Source organism: Mobula birostris, chromosome 8, assembly GCF_030028105.1.
Source record: "Mobula birostris isolate sMobBir1 chromosome 8, sMobBir1.hap1, whole genome shotgun sequence".
Lineage (NCBI taxonomy): Eukaryota > Metazoa > Chordata > Chondrichthyes > Myliobatiformes > Myliobatidae > Mobula > Mobula birostris.
Window position 1 is genome coordinate 69,753,767 of NC_092377.1, and position 22,962 is coordinate 69,776,728.

The 22,962-nt window shown below is 41.4% G+C and overlaps 1 protein-coding gene across 3 annotated transcripts in view; it reads right to left on the minus strand.

Moving 5' to 3' along the window:
• The window catches only part of vps54 (VPS54 subunit of GARP complex), a 90,995-nt gene that overhangs the window by 23,327 nt on the left and 44,706 nt on the right, over positions 1–22,962 (minus strand). For all 3 annotated transcript variants that reach the window (XM_072265411.1, XM_072265408.1, XM_072265409.1), the window contains 5 exons: positions 21,661–21,790; positions 12,612–12,793; positions 8,884–8,996; positions 4,005–4,068; positions 3,028–3,133 (listed from right to left, as the gene is read on the minus strand). In XM_072265411.1, coding sequence (XP_072121512.1) covers positions 3,028–3,133; positions 4,005–4,068; positions 8,884–8,996; positions 12,612–12,793; positions 21,661–21,790 — 595 coding nt within the window. The remainder of the gene's footprint in view (positions 1–3,027; positions 3,134–4,004; positions 4,069–8,883; positions 8,997–12,611; positions 12,794–21,660; positions 21,791–22,962) is intronic.

Genomic DNA, 22,962 nt, shown 5'->3' on the forward strand with positions numbered 1-22,962 from the left:
TTATATAGACAGTCCTGCATCTAGTGTCATTTTAAGTACATAGATTGATTGTAAGCTATCTTATGTATTTATATTTATTATGTTCTTTATCTTAGTGTGTTACTACATCGGATTCGGAGTAACAATCGTTTCATTTTCCTTTACACTTGTGTACTGGAAATGACATTAAGCACTCTTGAAATCATCCTTTGGTGCTGGAGATCAGTTTAAACATAGTCTGAAAACAGACATTTTTAAATTTGCGATCTAACCATGTTGCAATTGTTCTCAAAGAATGAAGGGTTATCTTATTGAAACATATGAATTTAAGGGGGAACAATGGGGGGGGGGCGGGAAGATGTCAAGAGATTGCCATTTGTGGAAGAGTTTTGAATGAGAAGACATAGTTTCAAGATAAAGGGCCAGTCATTCAAAACTGAGGGGTGTAGAAATTTTTTCTTGCAGAGTCTGTGGTGGCCAGAGCGATCATGTTTGCTGTTGTGTGCTGGGGCAGCAGGCTGAGGGTAGCAGACACCAACAGAATCAACAAACTCATCCGTAAGGCCAGTGATGTTGTTGGGATGGAACTGGACTCTCTGACGGTGGTGTCTGAAAAGAGGACGCTGTCCAAGTTGCATGCCATCTTGGACAATGTCTCCCATCCACTACATAATGTACTGGTTGGGCACAGGAGTACATTCAGCCAGAGACTCATTCCACCGAGATGCAACACAGAGCGTCATAGGAAGTCATTCCTGCCTGTGGCTATCAAACTTTACAACTCCTCCATTGGAGGGTCAGACACCCTGAGCCAATAGGCTGGTCCTGGACTTATTTTCCGGCATAATTTACATATTACTATTTAACTATTTATGGTTTTATTACTATTTAATTATTTATGGTGCAACTGTAACAAAAACCAATTTCCCCCGGGATCAATAAAGTATGACTATGACTATGAGTATGGTGACTCTCTCCAATTCTTTACCCAGAGTTTGTGGAGGTGAGATCATTACAAGTATTTAGAAGCAGAGACAGAAAATTGGCTGACTAGAAGACAAAGAGTGGGAATAAAGGGGCCTTTTCTGGTTGGCTGCCTGTGACCAGTGGTGTTCTGCAGGGATCAGCGTTGAGTCCACTACTTTTCATGTTACGTGTTAATCAGCTGGATGATGGAATTGATGTCTTTGTGGCCAAGTCTGTACATGGTGGAAGACAGGTAGTGTCGAGGAAGCAGGGAGTCTGCAGAAGGACTTGGATAGATTAGAAGAACAGGCAAAGAAGTGGCAGGTGAAATACAGTGCAGTGAAGTGTATGGTCCTGCACTTTGGCAGGGGTAAAGGAATAGACTATTTTCTAAAAGGGGAGTGAATTCAGAAATCAGAGGTGCAAAGGATTTGGGAGTCGCAGTTCGGGATTCTCTAAAGGTTAACTTGCAGGTTCAATTGGTAATAATTATGGCAAAGGAAACCTGTAATGATGAGGCCTTATAAAGCATTGGTCAAACTGCATTTGGAGTTTTGTGAGTAGTCTGGGCCCCATATCTAAGAAAAGATGTGCTGGCACTGGAGGGGGTCCAGAGGACGTTTATGACAATGATTCTGTGAATGAAACAATTAGTGTTCAAGGAACATTTGATGGCTCTATACTCACTGGAGTTTAGAAGGCCTAGATAGAGTGGACATGGAGAGGATGCTTCCAATAGTGGGAGAGTCTAGGGACCAGAAGGCACAGCCTCAGAATAAAATGGTATCCCTTTAGAATAGAGATGAGGGTGGAGAATTTGTGGAATTCATAACCACAGATGGCAGTGGAGGCCAAGTCATTTTGGTGTATTTAATGTGGAGGTTTATAGAATAGGTCTGCGAGGGAAAATAAATCACCATGGGTGAATTGTGGAGCAGATGCAATATGCCAAATGTCCCATGTCTTGTGGTCTTATTTAAAATGGAAGTAAATAACTTCTTGAAAGATCAGAGAATTGAGGGCTGTAGGATCTGGCACAGCTAAGTTTAGGCCTGGGGCTGACTTCAGGAGCCACAATCAATCCCGCAATCTCCCTCGTCATGGTCTTGCACTTGACCGTCTCCTTGTACTGCACGCTTCATCTGTAACTGTAATAGTTTATTTTTCATTGTTATTACTGGTCCCATGTACTACCTCCATGGATTGATGCGATGAAATGATCTATATGGATGGCATACAAAACAAACCTCTATACAAGTGACGATAATAAACCAATTTACCAATTTTCTTAGGTGTGCTAATGTCCTGGGTATGTTTCATTTATCATGACTAGCATGGGGGCCCCCTAATAACTATGACAAATTGAAACCCTCCTACACAACTTTTGGTTCCTTTAGATTGTTATAGCTGAGTGTGGTAATGGGGACAAGCTCCCACTGTCTATTAAGTGCTTCCAACAGCATGCACCTCAAATAGCCTCCGACAACCAAGTCTAGCTCCTGGTCTTCTCATGTGGTTTAGCCACTAAGCCTGGCAGAACCATTTCTACCGACAAAAGAAGGGGCAAAGGTGGGTACCAGCAACTTAAAACCAGTCACTTTGGGCAGATAGGGCTCATCAGCTTATCTCGAAGGAAAACTCTGATCTCAAACCTGCGCTGCCCTGCAGCTATACCCACTCATGGGGACGGCTTCAGGAGAGAACCCCGAGGCAACGTCCAGAGCAGGAGTCTCTAAGGCATTCTACATTGAGTTCAACACTGCTGGTGCCAAACTGCATCGGTCTCTGCCGTTCCTTTGGATTCATCAGATGCATGGTGAGGGGGAGATTGGTACATGGGCAACAGGGCAACAACTTGCTCTCTATATTTTACTGCCTAAGCTTGCATATCTAGACATCCACGGTCAACACTGACTGACCTCACTTTACACAAGTTTCTTTTCATTTTTCTTTGTTTCTCTTTGAAATTCTCCTTCGCAAGACAGGTACCTGACTCATGCCATCACTGTCCACAGGAACGCTGACAGGCTAATACTTAAGATCCTTTATTAAATGTCTGGCTTTCAAAATGGTTAAGATTACCTTCAATAAGTCTGCAAGACGAGTGAGCATGTCAGTAGTAATAGAAGGGATGTCATCTACACATTGACAATATTCAAATATTATTCTTATTAACAGTAAAACAGTCCTGTTAGAATAAAAGAAACCAAGAATTATAAATCACTGTATTCTGAGAGTTACAAGCTGGTTGACAGGACTATTGCTATACAAAAAATACACTAGAACTTGCACAAATAGATTAGGCTAGACATATTGCATTAAAATCCAGTACATCTGCCGAAGTATTAACTGTGAACATGAAGTGGAAATTATTAGGAAAATTACAAGATCTTAGAAAGAGAAGTAACTTTAACCCCATGCCCAGGTGATAAAACTGAATAAAAGTTAATGGGCTGAAAAAAAAGACTGCCTTGAAGAATTCATAAGAAATTGGGCACCATGGTAGTGTTGCGGTTATGGCAACGCATTTACAGTTCAGAGCGTCAGTGTTCCCAGTTTAATCCCACATTCTCAATAAGGAGTATGTACATCTTCCCTGTGGAATGTGTAGGTTTCCTCTAGGCACTCCCGTTTTCTCCCACAGTCCAAAGACATACCGGTTGGTAGATTAATCAGTCATTGTAAATTTTCCCATGATGAGACGAGGGTCAAATTGGGGGTTGCTGATGGACTGGCTTGAAGGGCCAGGAAGGCCTACTCCAATATAAAATTTGGAACAATATGCTGTAACTTTACAAAACACTAGTTAGGCCACACTTCGAATACTATGAGCAATTCTGTCAACACACCATAATATCAAGAGAAGTGAACTGAACTTCCTTTCAAAATACGGTAAGCATCAGGAATTTAATGAAAGATGTTACGGTTAATAGTGATGCAGTGTAATGTCTTTTTGCAAAGTAATCCAGAATACAAAATGTGTATATATTCTAAAGACAGTATCTTAATAATATTTTTAAGCATTGAGAAAACTTGCATTACTTTAAGTGCCAACATACCCAACTACAGCATACTTCTCTCCATCTACAGCCAGGAAATCTGCTGGCTTTCGTTTTTGTTGTTCTAAAATTTGAAAAAAAAAATCACTTTTAAAGTGATGAAAACAGTTCTCCTACTTTTGCCAAGAACCCTCTACACCAGGATGTTATTTTAATACATAGAAATCATATATAATGGATACATTATTTATGAAATTGTAATGGCTAAGAGCTTATTTTCTATATGAATTGACTCAGCTTATGACAATTCTCACACACTGTGAAGTTTTTCACCTGTTAAATAACAGACTTCCGCGATTAAATTTTTAACAATTGAACATTTAAGAAAGAAATCAGGAGGGGTAAAAGAAAAGGTATGAAGTTGCCCCAACAGACAAGGTGAAGGAGAATCCCGAGGGATTCTACAGATATGTTAAGAGCAAAAGGATTGCAAGGGACAAAACTGGCCCTCTGGAAGATCAGAATGGTAATTTATGCATAGAGCCAAAAGAAATGGGGGAGATCTAAAACGGATTTATTTTTGCATCTGTATTTACTCGGCAGATGGACACAGAGTCTATGGAAGTGAGGCAGAACAGCAGCGAGGTCATGCACCCTATACAGTTTAGAGAGGAGGTAGTCCTTGCTGTCTTGAGGGAAATTAGGGTGGATAAATCCTTAGGGCCTGACAATGTGTTTCCTTGGACCCTATGGGAGGCAAGTGAAGAAACTGTCGTGGCCTTGGCAGAGATATTTAAATCATCCTTAGTAACAGGGAAGGTAGCAGAGAACTGGAGGATAGCTAATGTTGTTAGCTATTGATTGGAGAATAGCTAAGAAAGTTATTGAAAGATATTCTAATGGACTGGATATGTGAGTATTTGGATAGACAGACTGATTAGCAATAGTCAGCCTGGCTCTTTAAGTGGTAGGTCATGTCTAACCAATCTTATGGAGCTTTTTTGAGGACGTTCCCAGGAAAGTTGATGAAGCCAGGACTGTGGATGTTGTTCACATGGACTTTAGCAAGGCCTCTGACAAAGTCCCACATGGGAGGTTGGTCAAGAAGGTTCAGTCGCTCAGCATTCAAGATGAGGTACTGAATTGGGTTAGACGTTGGCTTTGTGGGAGAAACCAGTGATAGTGGATGGTTGTCTCTCTGTCTGGAGGCCTGTGACTACAGGAGTGCCGCAGGGATTGGAGCTGGGTTCGTTGTTGTTTGTAATCTATATCAATGGTCTGGATGATAACATGGTTAACTGAATCAGCAAATTTGTGGATGACACCAAGACTGGGGGTGTAGTAGACTGTGAGGACTGGGATCTGGACCAGCTGGAAAAATGGGCTGAAAAATGGCAGATAGAATTTAATGCAGAGAAGTATGAGGTGTTACACTTCAGTAGGACCAACCAGGATAGGTCTTACACAGTGAATAGTAGGGCACCAAGGAGTGTGGTAAAACAGAGGGATCTGGGAATGCAAGTCCATAATTCATTGGAAGTGGCTGCACAGGTAGATAGGGTTGTAAAGAATGCTCTTGACACATTCATAAATCAAAGTACTGAGTACAGGAAATGGGATGTAATTTTGAAGCTGTTTAAGACATTGGTGAAGCCTAATTAGCATTATTGTATGTAGTTTTGGTCACCTACCTACAGGAAAGATGTAAATAAGTTTAATTGAGTACAAAGAATATTGACAAGCATTTTGCCGGGACTGGAGGACCCGAGTTATTAGGAAAGATTGAAGTTATGACATTATTCTTTGGAACGTAGAAGATAGAGGGGAGATTTGATAGAAATATACAAAATTATAAGGGTACAGCACAGATAGGGTAAATGCAAGCAGGCTTTTTCCACTGAAGTTGTGTCGGATTACAACTAGAAGTCATGGGTTAAGAGCGAAAGGAGAAATGTTTAAGACAAAGGAGCAGAAGTCGGCCCTTCGAGTCTGCTCCGCCATTTTATCATGAGTGGATCCATTCTCCCATCTAGTCCCACTCCCCCACCTTCTCACCATAACCTTTGATGCCCTGGCTACTCAGATATCTATCAATCTCTGCCTTAAATACACCCAATGACTTGGCCTCCACTGCCGCCCATGGCAACAAATTCCACAGATTCACCACCCTCTGGCTAAAAAAATTTCTTTGCATCTCTGTTCTGAATGGGCGCCCTTCAACCCTTACATCATGCCCTCTCGTACTAGACTCCCCCACCATGGGAAACAATTTTGCCACATCCACTCTGTCCATGCCTTTCAACATTCGAAATGTTTCTATGAGGTCCCCCCTCATTCTTCTAAACTCCAAGGAGTACAGTCCAAGAGCGGACAAACGTTCCTCATACGTTAACTCTCTCACTCCCGGAATCATTCTAGTGAATCTTCTCTGAACTCTCTCCAACGTCAGCACATCCTTTCTTAAATAAGGAGCCCAAAACTGCCCACAGTACTCCAAGTGAGGTCTTACCACTGCCTTATAGAGCCTCAACATCACATCCCTGCTCCTATACTCTATTCCTTTAGAAATGAATGCCAACATTGCATTTGCCTTCTTCACCACCGACTCAACCTGGAGGTTAACCTTAAGGGTATCCTGCACGAGGACTCCCAAGTCCTGTTGCATCTCAGAACTTTGAATTCTCTCCCCACTTAAATAATAGTCCGCCCATTTATTTCTTCTACCAAAGTGCATAACCATATACTTTCCAACATTGTACTTCATTTGCCACTTCTTTGCCCATTCTCCCAATCTATCCAAGTCTCTCTGCAGACTCTGTTTCCTCAGCACTACCGGCCCCTCCACCTACCTTCGTATCGTCAGCAAACATAGCCACAAAGCTATCTATTCCATAATCCAAATCATTGATGTACAATGTAAAAAGAAGCGGCCCCAACACTGATCCCTGTGGAACACCACTGGTAACCGGCAGCCAACCAGAATAGGATCCCTTTATTCCCACTCTGTTTCCTGCCAATCAGCCAACGCTCTATCCCGTAATTCCATGGGCTCTTATCTTGTTTAGCAGCCTCATGCGTGGCACCTTGTCAAAGGCCTTCTGAAAATCCAAATATTCAACATCCACTGCATCTCCCTTGTCTAGCCTACTTGTAATTTCCTCAAAAAATTGCAATAGGTTTGTCAGGCAGGATTTTCCTTTAAGGAAACCATGCTGAGTTCTGCCTATCTTGTCATATGCCTCCAGGTACTCTGTAACCTCATCCTTGACAATCGACTCCAACAACCTCCCAACCACCGATGTCAAGCTAACAGGTCTATAATTTCCTTTTTGCTTCCTTGCCCCCTTCTTAAATAGCGGAGTGACATTTGCAATCTTCCAGTCCTCCGGAACCATGCCAGAATCTATCGACTTTTGAAAGATTAGCACTAATGCCTCCGCAATCTCCACAGCTACTTCCTTCAGAACATGAGGGTGCATTCCATCTGGTCCGGGAGATTTATCTACCCTTAGACTACTCAGCTTCCTGAGTACTGAGTTTAAGGGGAACATGAGGGGAAATTTCTTCACTCAGAAGGCTGCGTGAGTGTGGAACGAGCTGGCAGCAAGGTGGCGCATGCAAGCTCGATTTCAACATTTAAGGGAAGTTTGGATAAGTACACGGATGGTAGTGGTTTGGGTGCAGGTCAATGGGAGAAGGCAGATTAAATGGTTCGGCATGGACTAGATGGGCCATACGGCCTGCTAGTGTGCTGTATTTTCTATGACTCTATTAATTCCATCTTGTTGTAAACATTACTTTCCATCCTAGTAATTAAAATGTCCAAATAGAGAAAGAAATGTCTTAAGAAATGTCTGTTTAGTATATCTTCCTTTTGGCCTAACAGACAGGAGGCATTTTTGGATCTGGTTTAAGAACCAGCAGATTGTACGAAAACAGTCATCATAGAATTATGGCAACATTTTGTTTAATTTGAAGAGTAACAAATTAAGCTGTAAGGGCACAATAGAACCAAAGAGTGGTGGTGGAGGGGTACTGGTTGGGTCTGGTGTCCAGAAAAAAAATGAAGGGGTTTGGCCTGAAACGTTGACTGTACTTCTTTCCTAGATGCTGCCTGGCCTGCTGAGTACCTCCAGCATTTTGTGTATGTTGCTCGGATTTCCAGCATTCGCAGATTTTCTCTTGTTTGTGATTGGAGAACCAAAGCGTAGTAGGTAAAAGTGCAATTAATGAATAATATTAAAGGGAGGTCTCAGAAACAGGAAGAAACATTCCGACAAGTGGAAGTCAAAGCCAGACCCCTTGGGTAACAAAAGAGAAACACAACACTATGAAAAAAAAAGGCATGTGAATGCTCAAAACATCAAGAGAAAACCAGGCTGAATATAGTAGTCTTACAGGGGAGCTCAGAGGAAAACATGACCAAAGGGAGAATTTAAGGTCGAAAGATAATGCTGAATTTCTTTCAAAATATTGGTAGGCCACTTGTGGGAGTGTTGCATTCAATTCAGGGCACCACGCTTTAGGGAGGATATAAATGGATTTCAGCTGTAAAGTTAGATTGGACAAGGTGGAAATTTTGACCTTGAAGCACAAACATTCAGAAGATTTCAGAGAAAAATAACTACGGATTTTATTTTACCGGGTTAATAGAGCACCATTCCATGCCAGATTGTAGGACCAAAGAGAGAAGGAAGGAAGAGAGACAGTATAGAAAGGACGCACAGGGAAATACTATTTTAAAAGAACCAGAGTAATTTGATCGGGATTTATTGCCGCATTGGTGGTAAAACAAGTTAAACAAGGCCATATGAGGAAACAAATGGGTAATTACGGGGAAGTCCCCGACAGAAACATTTCCTCCAGTAGGCCAAATCTGACAAAAGCTGAAATATTTGCTTTTCTAAATTTTAATTTGAAAATGCAGAGAAAAATTGACCTGTGACTTTCTTCTCAGGTAAAGCAATCACTCCATCTTCAGTGGAATTGACTAAGTCCTGGAACTCAGCTGGAACCTCAGCTTGCTTCCAACGTTCATTATCCAATAGAAGACTGCATCAAAACAAAACCAACAGCTCTGATCTCAAAATAATCAAATTACAATTACATTTTTAAGGTTACATATAATCTGAGATGATTCACAAAGCTAACTTCTTGAAGTTGCTTTGTTTTGATCATACTTGAACAAATCACAGGAAGTCATTATATTAAAAATAAACACTACCATGTTTGTGTTCAGATAATATTTTATTCTTCACTTTTAGCCCCCACTAACAGTGAAAAATAGATGAAGAAATATGAAAAATAATGTATAGCTAAACCTTCCTGGCATTTCAACTAAGAAGTCTAATGATTCTAAAGATATAAATTTAAACACTTTTGTGCTTTTCACAGAAGTGAAATTAAATCGCCACCTCAATTACCCTGGATTCTGATCATCTGCTGCAAACAAAAGTAGATTACATTCCAATACTGAAAGTGTCCACATGGGGGCAGTGCAGTAGTTTATCTGTCTCGTAATTTCTGTGATTCAGGTTCACCTCTGATTTCTCACTCATGCTGTCTACATGGAATTTGCATATGCTTCACTTTTTCTGGAATGTGAATCTTAGCAGAATTGTTTATGATTCAGTGCTAAGCATAAAACAAAAAGCAATACAATAGCAACTACCAATTTACAAGATTATAGTGCAAAAAGCTATGAGCAATCAATAATTAACACAAATGTCAGTAATCAGACCAATAAATGTAAACATAAGAACAGACTAAATAATTAACAAGGAAAGGAGGAAAGACCATTTAACCATTGTTGCGCAGGGACAGTTAGGGTATTAGACCTGAGTGAATTTTGTTGAGAAGCTGCATAGCTACAGGAAAGAAGCTTCAGAGAAGACATATAGTCCTGGTGGTGACGGACTTCTAGCATCACTCTGATGGCAATTTGGTGAGCAGGTGACTGCTAGGGTGGGTGGAGTTTTCCAGCTCTGTTCTTTGCTCTGGCAATGAATAAGTCTTTTAATGTTGGTAGCTGACAGCCAATGATCTTCTCCGCTGAGTGGAGTACCCGGCCATATTACTTCCAGTATATCACTTAAGTATACTTATGCATCCTCTGTTATTTCTCACAGAACTTGAAAGCTCGTCTTATCTTCACCAAGTGTATACTGGTTGTTCAGAATGTATCAGGAGGCTATAGTCATTCTATTAAACATTGAAAGCTTGATCTTGGGCAAATTGGTCTATCTAGATAGAGCTCTTAAAGATAGCGGAGTCAAGGGATATGGGGAGAAGGCAGGAACAGGGTACGGATTATGGATGATCAGCCATGATCACAGTGAATGGCGGTGCTGGCTCGATGGGCCGAACAGCCTACTCCTGCACCTACTGTCTGTCTAGTTTTGCCTCCCTTGAAAGCAGACCATCACCCTACCCAATTCCCAAGGTCCCATGGCTAATTCATAATAATCCTATCTCATTGCTCCCCTTATTTCTCACACCCTTTCATTTCCAATATTTTTAATTCTTGTAAGAGACACGGCAAAATACCAACTTAATAACCTCGCTTTTTTTTTTGCAAGGCGTTTCTTTACATCTACAATTGATTGGCCCTGGCATCATTCACCTTTTCTAGCTTATTCACTTTGTTCTAAAAGATTATTTTATTTCACAAATAAGCTTCTTGTCAGAGTCTTTTCAGTGCAAGATTTACATTTTTTCCCTGCTTCCTCTTTGTACCTACATTAACTTATTTTTGTCAAAATATACCTCCCCCCCCCAAATAAAATGTCTTGCTTTCACCTTTCTACACAATTTCTGGAGCCTCAGCGACTACATTCACTATCCTTGGAACAAATTAAAATATATAGTGATAGAATATATAAGAAAATACCATTCTGTAAAATTTGAATTTTAATCCCAGAAGATGCCACCACTCAATTGGCCACCCCACAGAGTCTAGGCAGCATGTCTCAGGAGTAGAAATAAGAGATATTAACATCTAGTCCTACAAAACATATCTCTATTGCTGAATGCCAAGGCAGAATTCACAAGCAAACTCAGCACACCTGTATATTTAATCACCAAACTTCACCAGCTTGGTATCAATGTATCCCTCTACAACTGGACCTTGGACTTTCTGACTAACAGACCCCAATCAGTTAAGTTAGACAACCTCTCCTCCTCCACTCTCACCCTGAATATCGGCGTGCCTCAAGGCTGTGAGCTGAGCCCTCTTCTGTACTCCCTTTTCACCTATGACTGCGTTCCTGTACATGGTTCTAACTCCATAATCAAGTTCGCAGACGACACCATGGTGGTTGATCTGATCGGAGGAGATGATGAGACGGCCTACAGGGACGAGGTCCAGCACCTGGCTGCATGGTGTGCCGACAACAATCTGGCCCTTAACACCCAGAAGACCAAGGAGATCATTGTGGACTTCAGGCATGCTAGGAGTCACACTCACGTCCCCATCTACATCAGCGGAACTGGAGCGTGTATCAAGCTTCAAATTCCTTGGTGTCCACATTTCCGAGGATCTCACCTGGTCCCTGAACTCCTCTATCCTGATCAAAAAGGTGCAACAGCGCCTTTATTTCCTGCGGAGCATGAAGAAAGTTCACCTCTGTCCCAGGATACTGACGGGACCTTTACCATTGTACCATTGAGAGCATACTCACCAACTGCATCTCAGTGTGGTATGGCAATTGTTCCGTATCAGACCGCAAAGCACTCCAGCATGTGGTGAAAACTGCCCAGTGGATTATCAGCACCCAATTGCCCACCATTGAGAACATCTACCATAAACGCTGCCTGGGCAGGGCAAAAAGCATTATCAGGGATGCATCTCACCCGAACCATGGACTTTTTACTCTCCTCCCATCTGGTAGGTGCCACAGGAGCCTCTGCTTCCGCACCAGCAGGCACAGGAACAGTTTCTTCCCTGAGGCTGTGACACTGCTGAACCTCTCATCACAGCGCTAAGCAGTATTGCACCCATATTGTACTGTCTCAGTACTTCTATATTTGTGTGATGCAGCACTTTTTCATTCGCAGTTATTTTGTAAACAACGCTATTCTTTGCATTTCTGGTCAGATGCTAAATGCATTTCATTGGCTTTGTATCTGTACTTGGCACAATGACAATAAAGTTGAATCTAATCTAACCTAATCTAAAATATTTCTTTTTCTATGCCCACCTGTTATCTAGGTATGCTTTTCAATGCATGCACACACATTAAAAACTTGGCAACCTGCCATCTTTGCTTGGCGTTCTGTCTTATGTTTTTTATACTCATTTGTCCCCTCACATTGCCCCCTAAACTATAATTGAATTTGATCTTGATTTAGCTCCTTGAACCGTAGGGCATACACTTGCAGGTCATATGGTTATTCAGAAACTCAATCTAGTTTGGTCATGTTTGTGTTTGAGATCAATTTGATGTCTAATAGTTGGATAACCCATACTTTGAGAGTTCTAAAGTACCTTAGAACATGCTGTGTTCCAGCCAAACCATTACACCTCAGTAAATTTAGTTTTTAAACAGTGGATCATGAACTTGCACTGAAAGACAGGCTTATGCCAACTTCCTTTTGGTTCTAAAACAAGTTTACTCCTGACAGTAAATAGCTGAAAGAATATTTGGCATCCTTGCTCATTGGGCATACCTGAGTTTTGTTTTCCTTTCTTCATGAAATCGATTGACAAACTTATTGGCCTGACTTTGAAGAGCACCGCGAAGGGACATACTTCGCCTGTTGCAAATCTTCTCCGTTTCCTGTACAAACATTTCTACTGTTCGTGATAGGGCCACAAACTCTGAGGAGTTCAACTTTTCAAGGAAACCATCCTTCAAGACAAGGAAACATGTAAATGATTTAAGCAAATTAAGCACAGGAAACCATGTACAGCAAACTTTTTTTTTCCCATTTAACAAACTCAATTATGCATTTATTTAAAAGAAAACTACAGCTTAACCAGGTACAATGGACAGCAGCTGAGGGATTAGTGTCCTGTCCTTTCACTTAAGATGTCTGGGCTTGAAACTATCAAAGTGTTTATAAACTGAGGCAAAGAGCCAAGATATTAACAAGGCTGAAAACTAGATGGCTACTGATGGAAGGTAATAATAAAGGTGATGTCAATGAAACACTTAACTGTCATTACACATACATGGGACCTGGAGAAATTGAAAGAAACAGAATTGTTACTACTTCACTGGAAAACGTGGAAAATGAAAGTGTAGCATTTTATCCAAATCTCAGAGAGATGAGAGGCATAGAGAATTGAGGGTTTGGAGTCTGAGAAAAAGACTGACGAATCTAAGAAGCGATCATGAATTATGAAGAATAATGGGAGTGGAAGAACATCAGTTCATAGGAGAACGTCAAAAGGAAATCCTTGAAAAATGAAGAATGTAAAGTATATGGCACATGGTGAATATCTGGAATAAAAGCAAACTGCGATATTCAACTGATCAAGTGGCATCTATGAAAAGAAAAACTGAGTTCATGTTTCAGCTCAATGACCTTCTGAATAACCTGTATCACCAGATTTGGTAATATAGACTTGAAATTACAGAGAAAAAATGGTGGGAAAATGGAAACAAAATAGGCTGGCGGACTAGAGGTTAAATATAAAATTAATATAAGGGTAGAGTTTGTGTAAATGCAGAATTAATTGAAGTTACAAATTTGGAAACAATACAATCTCCGTTACATTTTGGTTAAGTTGTCTCATTTTTCTTTAGTCATTTAATCTCTCCAGACACTCATCCTCTTGCATATCTTTCCTTACTTCTTGGGCAAAGAAAAGCTTGGAGAAATAATAAAACTGAAAGCCAACCAATTCCCAAGACATTATGATCTGCATCTTAAAGATTAGTAAGGGATTCCTCTGAAGAAAAGAATGGACTGTTTACCATCTTCCAGAATTCCACTGAACATGAAAGATGGAACACAATGTGGAAAAATGTCTGGCCATATACTTTGTTGAACAATAAGAAAATGAAGTACATAGTTTTTTAAAAAATAGTGTGCTAATGAAAGGCATTGGCATGCAAGGGAATCTGGGCATCCTTCTCTATAAATCACAGAACGTTAACGTGCAGGTTCAGCAATTAATTTGTTGGTTTTGTAGCAGAAGTAATAATACTATGATTATAAAAAGGATCTGATGAATCAGTGTTTGGAATATTCCGTATATCTGTCTTCCAATCCAGGAAGGATATATTAAACCCACAGTTTGTGTATCAAAGGTTAAACAGATGTGTTTCTGGGATGAACATACAGAGGGAGGGAAGTGTAGAAGCTGTCGTTCCAGGACGAACTGAACAGATCTGGTGATTTCATTAAAACACTGATTGGCACATGTTTCTCCTGGCTCTGCCCTGAACTAGTGGTCTCAGAGGCAAGATAGAACTTCTTCATCCAGAGAGGTGAATTTTTGGCATCTTTTATCCAACAGAGCTCTGTTTCAGAGTAGATTAAGGTCCCTTCCCCACAGTTGTTCCTACATGATATGAATCTGTAAGTTTTCAGCCATGTTCCCAACTATACAATTTGATGAGCTAGTAACGCCAAATTCCATTTCTGGTATCTGCACTGGCAGACCTTCTTGAACAATGGCTGCTTTGGAGTAAAACATCAAACAAATTCTAAGACAGTCAAGCAGTAGGCAAAAATGATTTTATTGTATTTTATCTCCAACCCCAGACAATATCCCTACCATGTCCTACTTTCCCACTTTATGTGGTACTTATGTCTATCAGGTTTCTTTTGTTGAGCCCAAAGTATGCATGGAATTAACATAAACCAATTATTGTTGTGTAACATTGTGTCCCTTTCTTACAATAAACTAAGGATTCTACACAGCTGCTTGTGTTCTGCTGGGGAATTGACAATGAGATCATTAATTGCTAAATTTCTATTGAGATGCTAACCATTTTATAACATTTACAGACCACAGACATCAGAGATCTTTTTTCCCAAATGTAAACCAAGTTTTGAGTTAATGATATATCAATGTTTCATTAACAAGTAAGGGGTTGCCACATAACCCATGCTGAACACTGCCTTTCATAATAAACTACATTATTTGGGAGGGTGAATTTCTTTTAAAAAAAATCACCATGTTTTGTGCCACTTAAAACTAAATCCTAAATTACAACGAATAAAATTTGATTTTGCAGAGCTGGCAGTTTTATTATTTTTCACTTGAAACAGTTTAGTTTTTTTTATTAGAGAATCTTAATTAAGATTTGAAACACTTACACAGTTCAAGGAAAATGAGGATCATTCCAGTAAGTCAATTAAGGAGGAAGGAAATGAAAGGAAGAAAAATCTGAGTATAATCTTCAATAAGGCATCTACTGTAGTATCATTACATGTTGCAAGATACAGTAAACTAACCGTTTCAACAATTGTAAATCCTCTAAAATACGTAGCACTTCATAGCTTGACAAGGAAGAATATTGAGGGCATATTCATATAGGAAAGCTGATTGACACAATAGTTTTCATGTCCACAAGTTTCTTGGATCTCACACCAGCAGAAATTTACACCATTTTCTGTTCAGAGCACAATTTTTACAAGGATGTTGCCTGGATTGGGGAGCATGCCTTACGAGAACAGGTTGAGTGAACTCGGCTTTTTCTCCTTGGAGCAACAGGGGATGAGAGGTGACCTGATAGAGGCCTGTAAGATGATGCGAGGCATTGATCCTGTGGACAGTCAGAGGCTTTTTCCCAGGGCTGAAACGACTAACGTGAGAGGGCACAGTTTTAAGATGCTTAGAAGTAGGTACAGAGGAGATGTCAGGGGTAGGTTGTTTTTACACAGGGAGTGGTGAGTGGAATGGGCTGCTGGCGACAGTGATGGAGGCGGATACAATAGGGCCTTTTAACAGACTCCTGGATAGGTACATGGAGCTTAGAAAAACAGAGGGCTATGGGTAACCTTAGGTAATTTCTAAGTAAGTACATGTTTGGCACAGCATTGTGGACCAAAGGCCCTGTATTGTGCTGTAGGTTTTCTATGTTGCTATGTTTTCCTGAAAATGGAAAGTAAGTACATGTACAAATCAGGCTAATCTTGAGTGGGATGCATCATTCTCCCACATTAACACATTCTCCAAGCTTTGGTGGCTCCTCTCGTGCTTCATTATACAAAACTGGGATGGGGCTGATGTTTGCTAACAACAAGCTAAACTTGCAGCAAATGTTTGAGTTTTGATCATTTGAGTAATCCATCAAACTTGTGTCACATATCACTTACAGGGAGGCAGGACAAAGGAAATAGTAATAAAAAGTTTTGGCAAATGGTGCAGGCAATCTATAACAAAAATGGTACTGCATCATACCCTCAAGCACTGCAAGAAACTCAAACCCAATAAAATTATCCAGCTAATTTAAAAATCTCCCACCACGCCAACCCTGTTATTAATACACCTTTCCAGAATTTGTCTCCCTATCTGTCTGCTCGTCAATGTCCCTGTTACTATTGGGAGGTCTATAAAAACACCCAGTAGAGTTATTGACCCCTTCCTATTCCTAACTTCCACCCACAGAGAATCAGTAGGCAATCGAGGTGGGATCAAAGTACGACTGCGCAAGTGTGTGGACGTCAGCGAGAAGGATTTAAAAGATGATAATTTTTCCTCAGCAGGTTGATCGAGGCGCGACCGTGCAAGCGCGTGGACGTCAGCAAGTTTGACCGGCGGGAAGGATTTAAAAGTAGAGAGTTTTATAGAGCAGGTGCCAGAGGAGCGGGCAATGGAGTAGAGGGATACAGAGTAGGAGGGCTTTGGTTCAACAGGGTTTCGGTGATAACAGTTCGAGGCGAGGTAAGCTACTTGTGAGGAACAGCAAGTATGTCTGTGAGGCCGATGTTCTGTACTGGGTGTCAGATACGGGATGTCCAGGAGACTCCCAGCCTCTCGGACGGCCACATCTGCACCAGGTGAGTCGAGCTGCAGCTCCTTAGGGAGCGCATTAGGGAACTGGAGATGCAGCTCGATGACCTTTGTCTGGTCAGGGAAAGTGAGGAGGTGATAGTGAGGAGCTATAGGCAAATTGACACACTGGGGCCTCAGGAGACAGATAAGTGGGTAATTCAGGAGAGGGAAGGGAAAGAGTCAGATACTAGAGAGTACAATTAGTTCTCCTGTCTGAGTACTGTTGGGGTGGGGGGGGGGGAACAACCTACCTGGGGAAGCAACAATGGCCACACCTCTGGCACAGAGTCTGGCCCTGTGGCTCAGAAGGCTAGGGAAAGGAAGAGGACGGCAACAGTAATAGGGGACTCTATAGTTCGGGGGTCAGACAGGCGATTCTGTGGACACAGGAAAGAAACACGGATGGTAGTTTGCTTCCCAGGTGCCAGGGACCAAGATGTTTCTGATTGCGTCCACAATATCCTGAAGTGGGAAGGTGAACAGCCAGATGTCGTGGTACTTATTGGTAGGGAAGAGGTCCTGAAAACAGATTACCGGGAGTTAACAAAGAAGCTGAGAAGCAGGACCTCAAAAGGCAGTAATCTCGGGATTACTGCCTGTGCCGAGTGACAGTGAGCACAGGAATAGAGTGAGATGGAGGATAAATGCGTGGCTGAGGGATTGGAGCAGGGGGCAGGAATTCAGATTTCTGGATCATTGGGACCTCTTTTGGGGCAGGCGTGACCTGTACAAAAGGACGGGTTGCACTTGAATCCGAGGGGGACCAATATCCTGGCAGAGAGGTTTGCTAGGGCTATTGGGGAGAGTTTAAACTAGAATTGTTGGGGGGTGGGAACCGAACTGAAGAGATGGAGGATGGGGTGGTTGGCTCACAAATAGAGAAAGCTTGTAGGCAGTATGTGAGGGATAATAGGTAGGTGATAGAGAAGGGATGCACTCAGACTGATGGTTTGAGATGTGTCCACTGTAATGAAAGAAGAATCATGAACAAAGTGGATGAGCTTAGAGCGTAGATCAGTACTTGGAGCTACAATGTTGGGGTCATTACAGAGACTTGGATGGCTCAAGGACAGGAATGGTTACTTAGAGTGCCAAGCTTTCAGAAAGGACAGGGAGGGAGGCAAAAGAGGTGGGGTGTGGCACGTTGATCAGAGATAGTGTCACAGCTGCAGAAAAGGAGGAAGTCATGGAGGGATTGTCTACTGAGTCTCTGTGGGTGGAAGTTAGAAACAGGAAGGGGTCAATAACTCTACTGGGTGTTTTTTTAATAGACCTCCCAATAGTAACAGGGACATTGAGGAGCAGATAGGAAGACAGATTCTGGAAAGGTGTAATAATAACAGGGTCACCGTGGTGGGAGATTTTAATTTCCCAAATATTGATTGGTATCTTACTAGAGCAAGCGGTTTAGATGGGGTAGAGTTTGTTAGGCGCATTCAGGGAAGTTTCCTGACACACTATGTAGATAAGCCTACAAGAGGAGAGGCTGTACTTGATCTGGTATTGGGAAATTAACTGGGTCCAGTGTCAGGTCTCTCAATGGGAGAGTATTTTGGAGATAGTGATCATAATTCTATCTCCTTTACCATAGCACTGGAGAAGGATAGTAACAGACAAGTTAGGGAAGTGTTTAATTGGAGTAAGGGGAAATATAAGGCTATCAGGCAGGAACTTGGAAGTATAAATTGGGAACAGATGTTCTCAGGGAAATGTATGGCAGAAATGTGGCAAATGTTCAGGGGATATTTGTGTGATATTCTGCACAGGCACGTTCCAATGAGGTGAAAGGATGGTAGGGTACAGGAAGCGTGGTGTACAAAGGCTGCTGAAAAGCTAGTCAAGAAGAAATGAAAACCTGATGAAAGATTCGAGAAAAGTTGGTAATGATAGATTTCTGGAAGATTATAAGGCTAGCAGGAAGGAGCTCAAAAATAAAATTAGGAGAGCTAGAAGGGGCCACGAGAAGGCCTTGGCGGACAGGATTAAGGAAAACCTCAAAGAATTCCACAAGTATGTGAAGAGCAAGAGGATAAGATGTGACAGAATAGGACCAATCAAGTGTGACAGTGGAAATGTGTGTATGGAACCGGAGGAGATAGCAGAGGCACTTAATACTTGCTTCAGTATTCACCATGGAAAAGGATCTTGGCAATTGTAGGGATGACGTACAGTGGACCGAAAAGCTTGAGCATATAGACATTAAGAAAGAGGATATGCTGGAGCTTTTGGAAAGCATCAAGTTGGATAAGTCTGCGGGACCAGATGAGATGTACCCCAGGCTAATGTGGGAGGCAAGGGAGGAGACTGCTGATCCTCTGGCAACGATCTTTGCATCATCAATGGGGACGGGACAGATTCTGCAGGATTAGAGGGTTGCAGATGTTGTTCCCTTATTCAAGAAAGGGAGTAGAGATAGCCCAGGAAATTATAGACCAGTGAGTCTTACTTCAGTGGTTGGTAAGTTGATGGAAAAGATCCTGAGAGCCAGGATTTATGAATATTTGTAGAGGCATAATATGATTAGGAATAGTCAGCATGGCTTTGTCAAAGGCAGGTCGTACCTTACAAGCCTGATTGAGTTTTTTGAGGATGTGACTAAACATACTGCTGAAGGCAGAGCAGTAGATGTAGTGTATATGGATTTCAGAAAGGCATTCGATAAGGTAGCCCATGCAAGGCTTAGTGAGAAAGTAAGGAGGCATGGGATCCAAGGGGACCTTGGTTTGTGGATCCAGAATTGGCTTGCCCACAGAAGGCAAAGAGTGGTTGTAGATGGGTGATATTCTGCATGGTTGTTGGTGACCAGTGATGTGCTTCAGGGATCTGTTCTGAGACCCCTTCTCTTTGTGGATGAGGAAGTGGAGGGATGGGTTATTAAATATGATGATGACACAAAGGTTGAGGATGTTGTGGGTAGTGTGGAGGGCCGACAGAGGTTACAGCGGGACATTGATAGGATGTCTTGGGCTGAAAAGTGGCAGATAAGTTCAACCCAGATAAGTGTGAGGTGACTCATTTTGGCAGGTGAAATATGATGGCAGAATATAGTATTAATGGTAAGACTCTTGGCAGCATGGAGGATCAGAGGGATCTTGGGGTCCTGGTCCATAGGACTCTCAAAACTGCTGCACAGGTTGACTGTGTGGTTAAAAAGGCATACAGTGCATTAGCCTTCATCAACCATGGGATTGTTTAAGAGACAAGAGTTAATGTTACAGCTTTATCGGACTCTGGTCAGACCTCCCTTGGAGTACTGTGCTCAGTTCTGGTCACCTCACTATAGGAAGGATGTGGAAACTATAGAAAGGGTGCAGAGGAGATTTACAATGATGTTGCCTGGATTGGGGAGCATGCCCTATAAGAATAGGATGAGTGAACTTGGCCTTTTCTCCTTGGAGTGATGGAGGATGAGAAATGACCTGGTAAAGGTGAAAAGACAGGCATTGATCATGTGGATAGTCAGAGGCTTTTTCCCCAGGGCTGAAATGGCTAACACAAGAGGGCACAGTTTTAAGGTGCTTAGAAGTAGGTACAGAGGAGATGTCAGGGGCAAGTTGTTTTTTTTTTTAAACGCAGAGGGTGGTGAAGGTGTGGAATGGGCTGCCGGCGATGGTGGTGGAGGTGGATAAGAGACTTTTAAGAGACTCCTGGATAGGTACATGGAGCTTAGAAAAATAGAGGGCTGTGGCTAACCCTTGGTAATTTCTAAAATAAGTACATGTTCGGCACAGCATCGTGGGCCAAAGGGCCTGTATTGTGCTGTAGGTTTTCTATGATTTTATGTTCCTAATTGCTATCAAAAGGTTTCAGTGTTAACAGAAGGTGCATTCAAAACTACACCACTTCTCATCAATGGCAAAATATTACTATTTAAAAAGATTCAGTGCTCTGACCAGGTCTCCTCCAAACTTTGGTTAGTAGCTACCCAGGGTTCAAACAAAAGTCTATAAAATTACGTTATATAACCGCAAGGAAATTCTTTTCTAACAATGATGAAAAATAATAGGAATCTAGGTTCTTATGGGGAGAAATCATCTAGAACCTTTTATAACATTAACTATTTAGGAGCGAGATCATCAGACAACTAGGAGGACGAATTGTAGACACAGTCAACCAACAGACCAACAAAATGGAGGCAGAACAACACCGAAGTTAGAGTAGTGCTGAATAAGGTCAGATCAGAAATGGTCAAACGTCCTGAAGGAAGCATGTTCACAAAGATTGAGGAATCATCATCAGGTTGAGGTTTATACTTGGGTACACTGTCTGTAGGATTAGATTGTACAGAAGCAACACAGCTTATCAAAGAGCAAGAGATACACAGAATCACAATGAGAGTCCATAAAAAACAAGTTAAAAATACAAGTCTGACTACAAGTCCAAGTATTTACATAATTGCAGGCTTGTGTAAATGATTTATTCGGTATTTCAAACTTTAGAGCACTGTGGCAATTGACACATTACAGAATTTACACTTAAATTATACATAAATCCAATTAGGTCTGTATAATGAAAATAATGCAATTAGAAATCAATTTTTCCCAATAAGTGATTACAATATAGTTGGTAAAATACAGTACAAATGAATTGAGGAGAAAGGTTTCATATAATTACTAAAAAGCGCAAGGGAGAAAATAAGAAGGCTTAAAACCTCTAGAGAAGTAAAGCTTAGATCATTAAATTGCTTATTTGATGTAGGGTCACGTTCACACATAAAGTTACAATTTTAATGTGACTATGACATAGAACTGAAAAGCAATTTACCTTAGCTCTAGCCATAAGGAACTTAACACACCGATCATGGCAGATGTCGGAAGCACTGCACAGAAGTTCTTGAATATTGTTGGCAACTCTGCCAAGTTCTAATTCTGTAAGTCGTGAGTCGTCACTGACCCTGAAATCAAAAATGGGACTTACTACAAACTTTCAGAAACAATTTTAGTGAAGAAATATAAAAGCTATCTTCCTTCTTTCTCTTTCAAAACATTTTTTTCCTTTTTGGAGGGTACAACTTTCCATTGACTATATATTATCCAAGTTTAAGACTAAGCCAACATAGATGTTGAATGATCTCACAACCCATAACCCATAACTAACAGCAAAAGCCAAACTTCATTACCTATGTACAAGGTACCTTCAAAATGAGTGAAGGATAATGAAAATCCAACTAACATAAAATGGTTTTGCCATCACTGAAGCCCCCACTGTCAATAATCTGGGCTTACTAATGATCAGAAAATTAACTGGAGTAGCCAAATGCAAAAGCCACAAGAGCAAGTCAGAGATTAGGGATCCTGTGGTGAGTAACTCAAAATTCAAAGTAAATTTATTATCAAAGTACTTAAATGTCACATATACAGCCACAAAATTCATTTTCGTGTGGGCATACCCAATAAATCCAGAGAATAATAACCATAGCAGAATCAATGAAAGACCACAAAAACTTGGGTGTTCAACCGGCAGGCAAAATGTAACAAACTGTGCAAATGCAAAAAAGAAGGAAATAATAACAATAAGTAAATAATCAATATTGAGAACATGAGGTGAAGAGTCCTTGAAAGTGAGTCCAGTTGTGGTTGAAACACAAACAACAGGAATTCTGCAGATGCTGGAAATTCAAGTAACACACATCAAAGTTGCTGGTGAACACAGCAGGCCAGGCAGCATCTCTAGGAAGAGGTACAGTCGACGTTTCAGGCCGAGACCCTTCGTCAGGACTAACTGAAGGAAGAGTGAGTAAGGGATTTGAAAGTTGGAGGGGGACGGGAAGATCCAAAATGATAGGAGAAGACAGGAGGGGGAGGGATACAGCCAAGAGCTGGACAGGTGATAGGCAAAAGGGGATATCATCTGTTACTTACTTTTATGCCCCACCTCCCCCTCGTACCCCATCTGTTACTTATTTTTATGCACACATTCTTTCTCTCACTCTCCTTTTTCTCCCTCTGTCCCTCTGAATATACCTCTTGCCCATCTTCTGGGTCCCCACCCCCTCCTTGTCTTTCTTCCCAGACCTCCTGTCCCATGATCCTCTCGTATCCCCTTTTGTCTATCACCTGTCCAGCT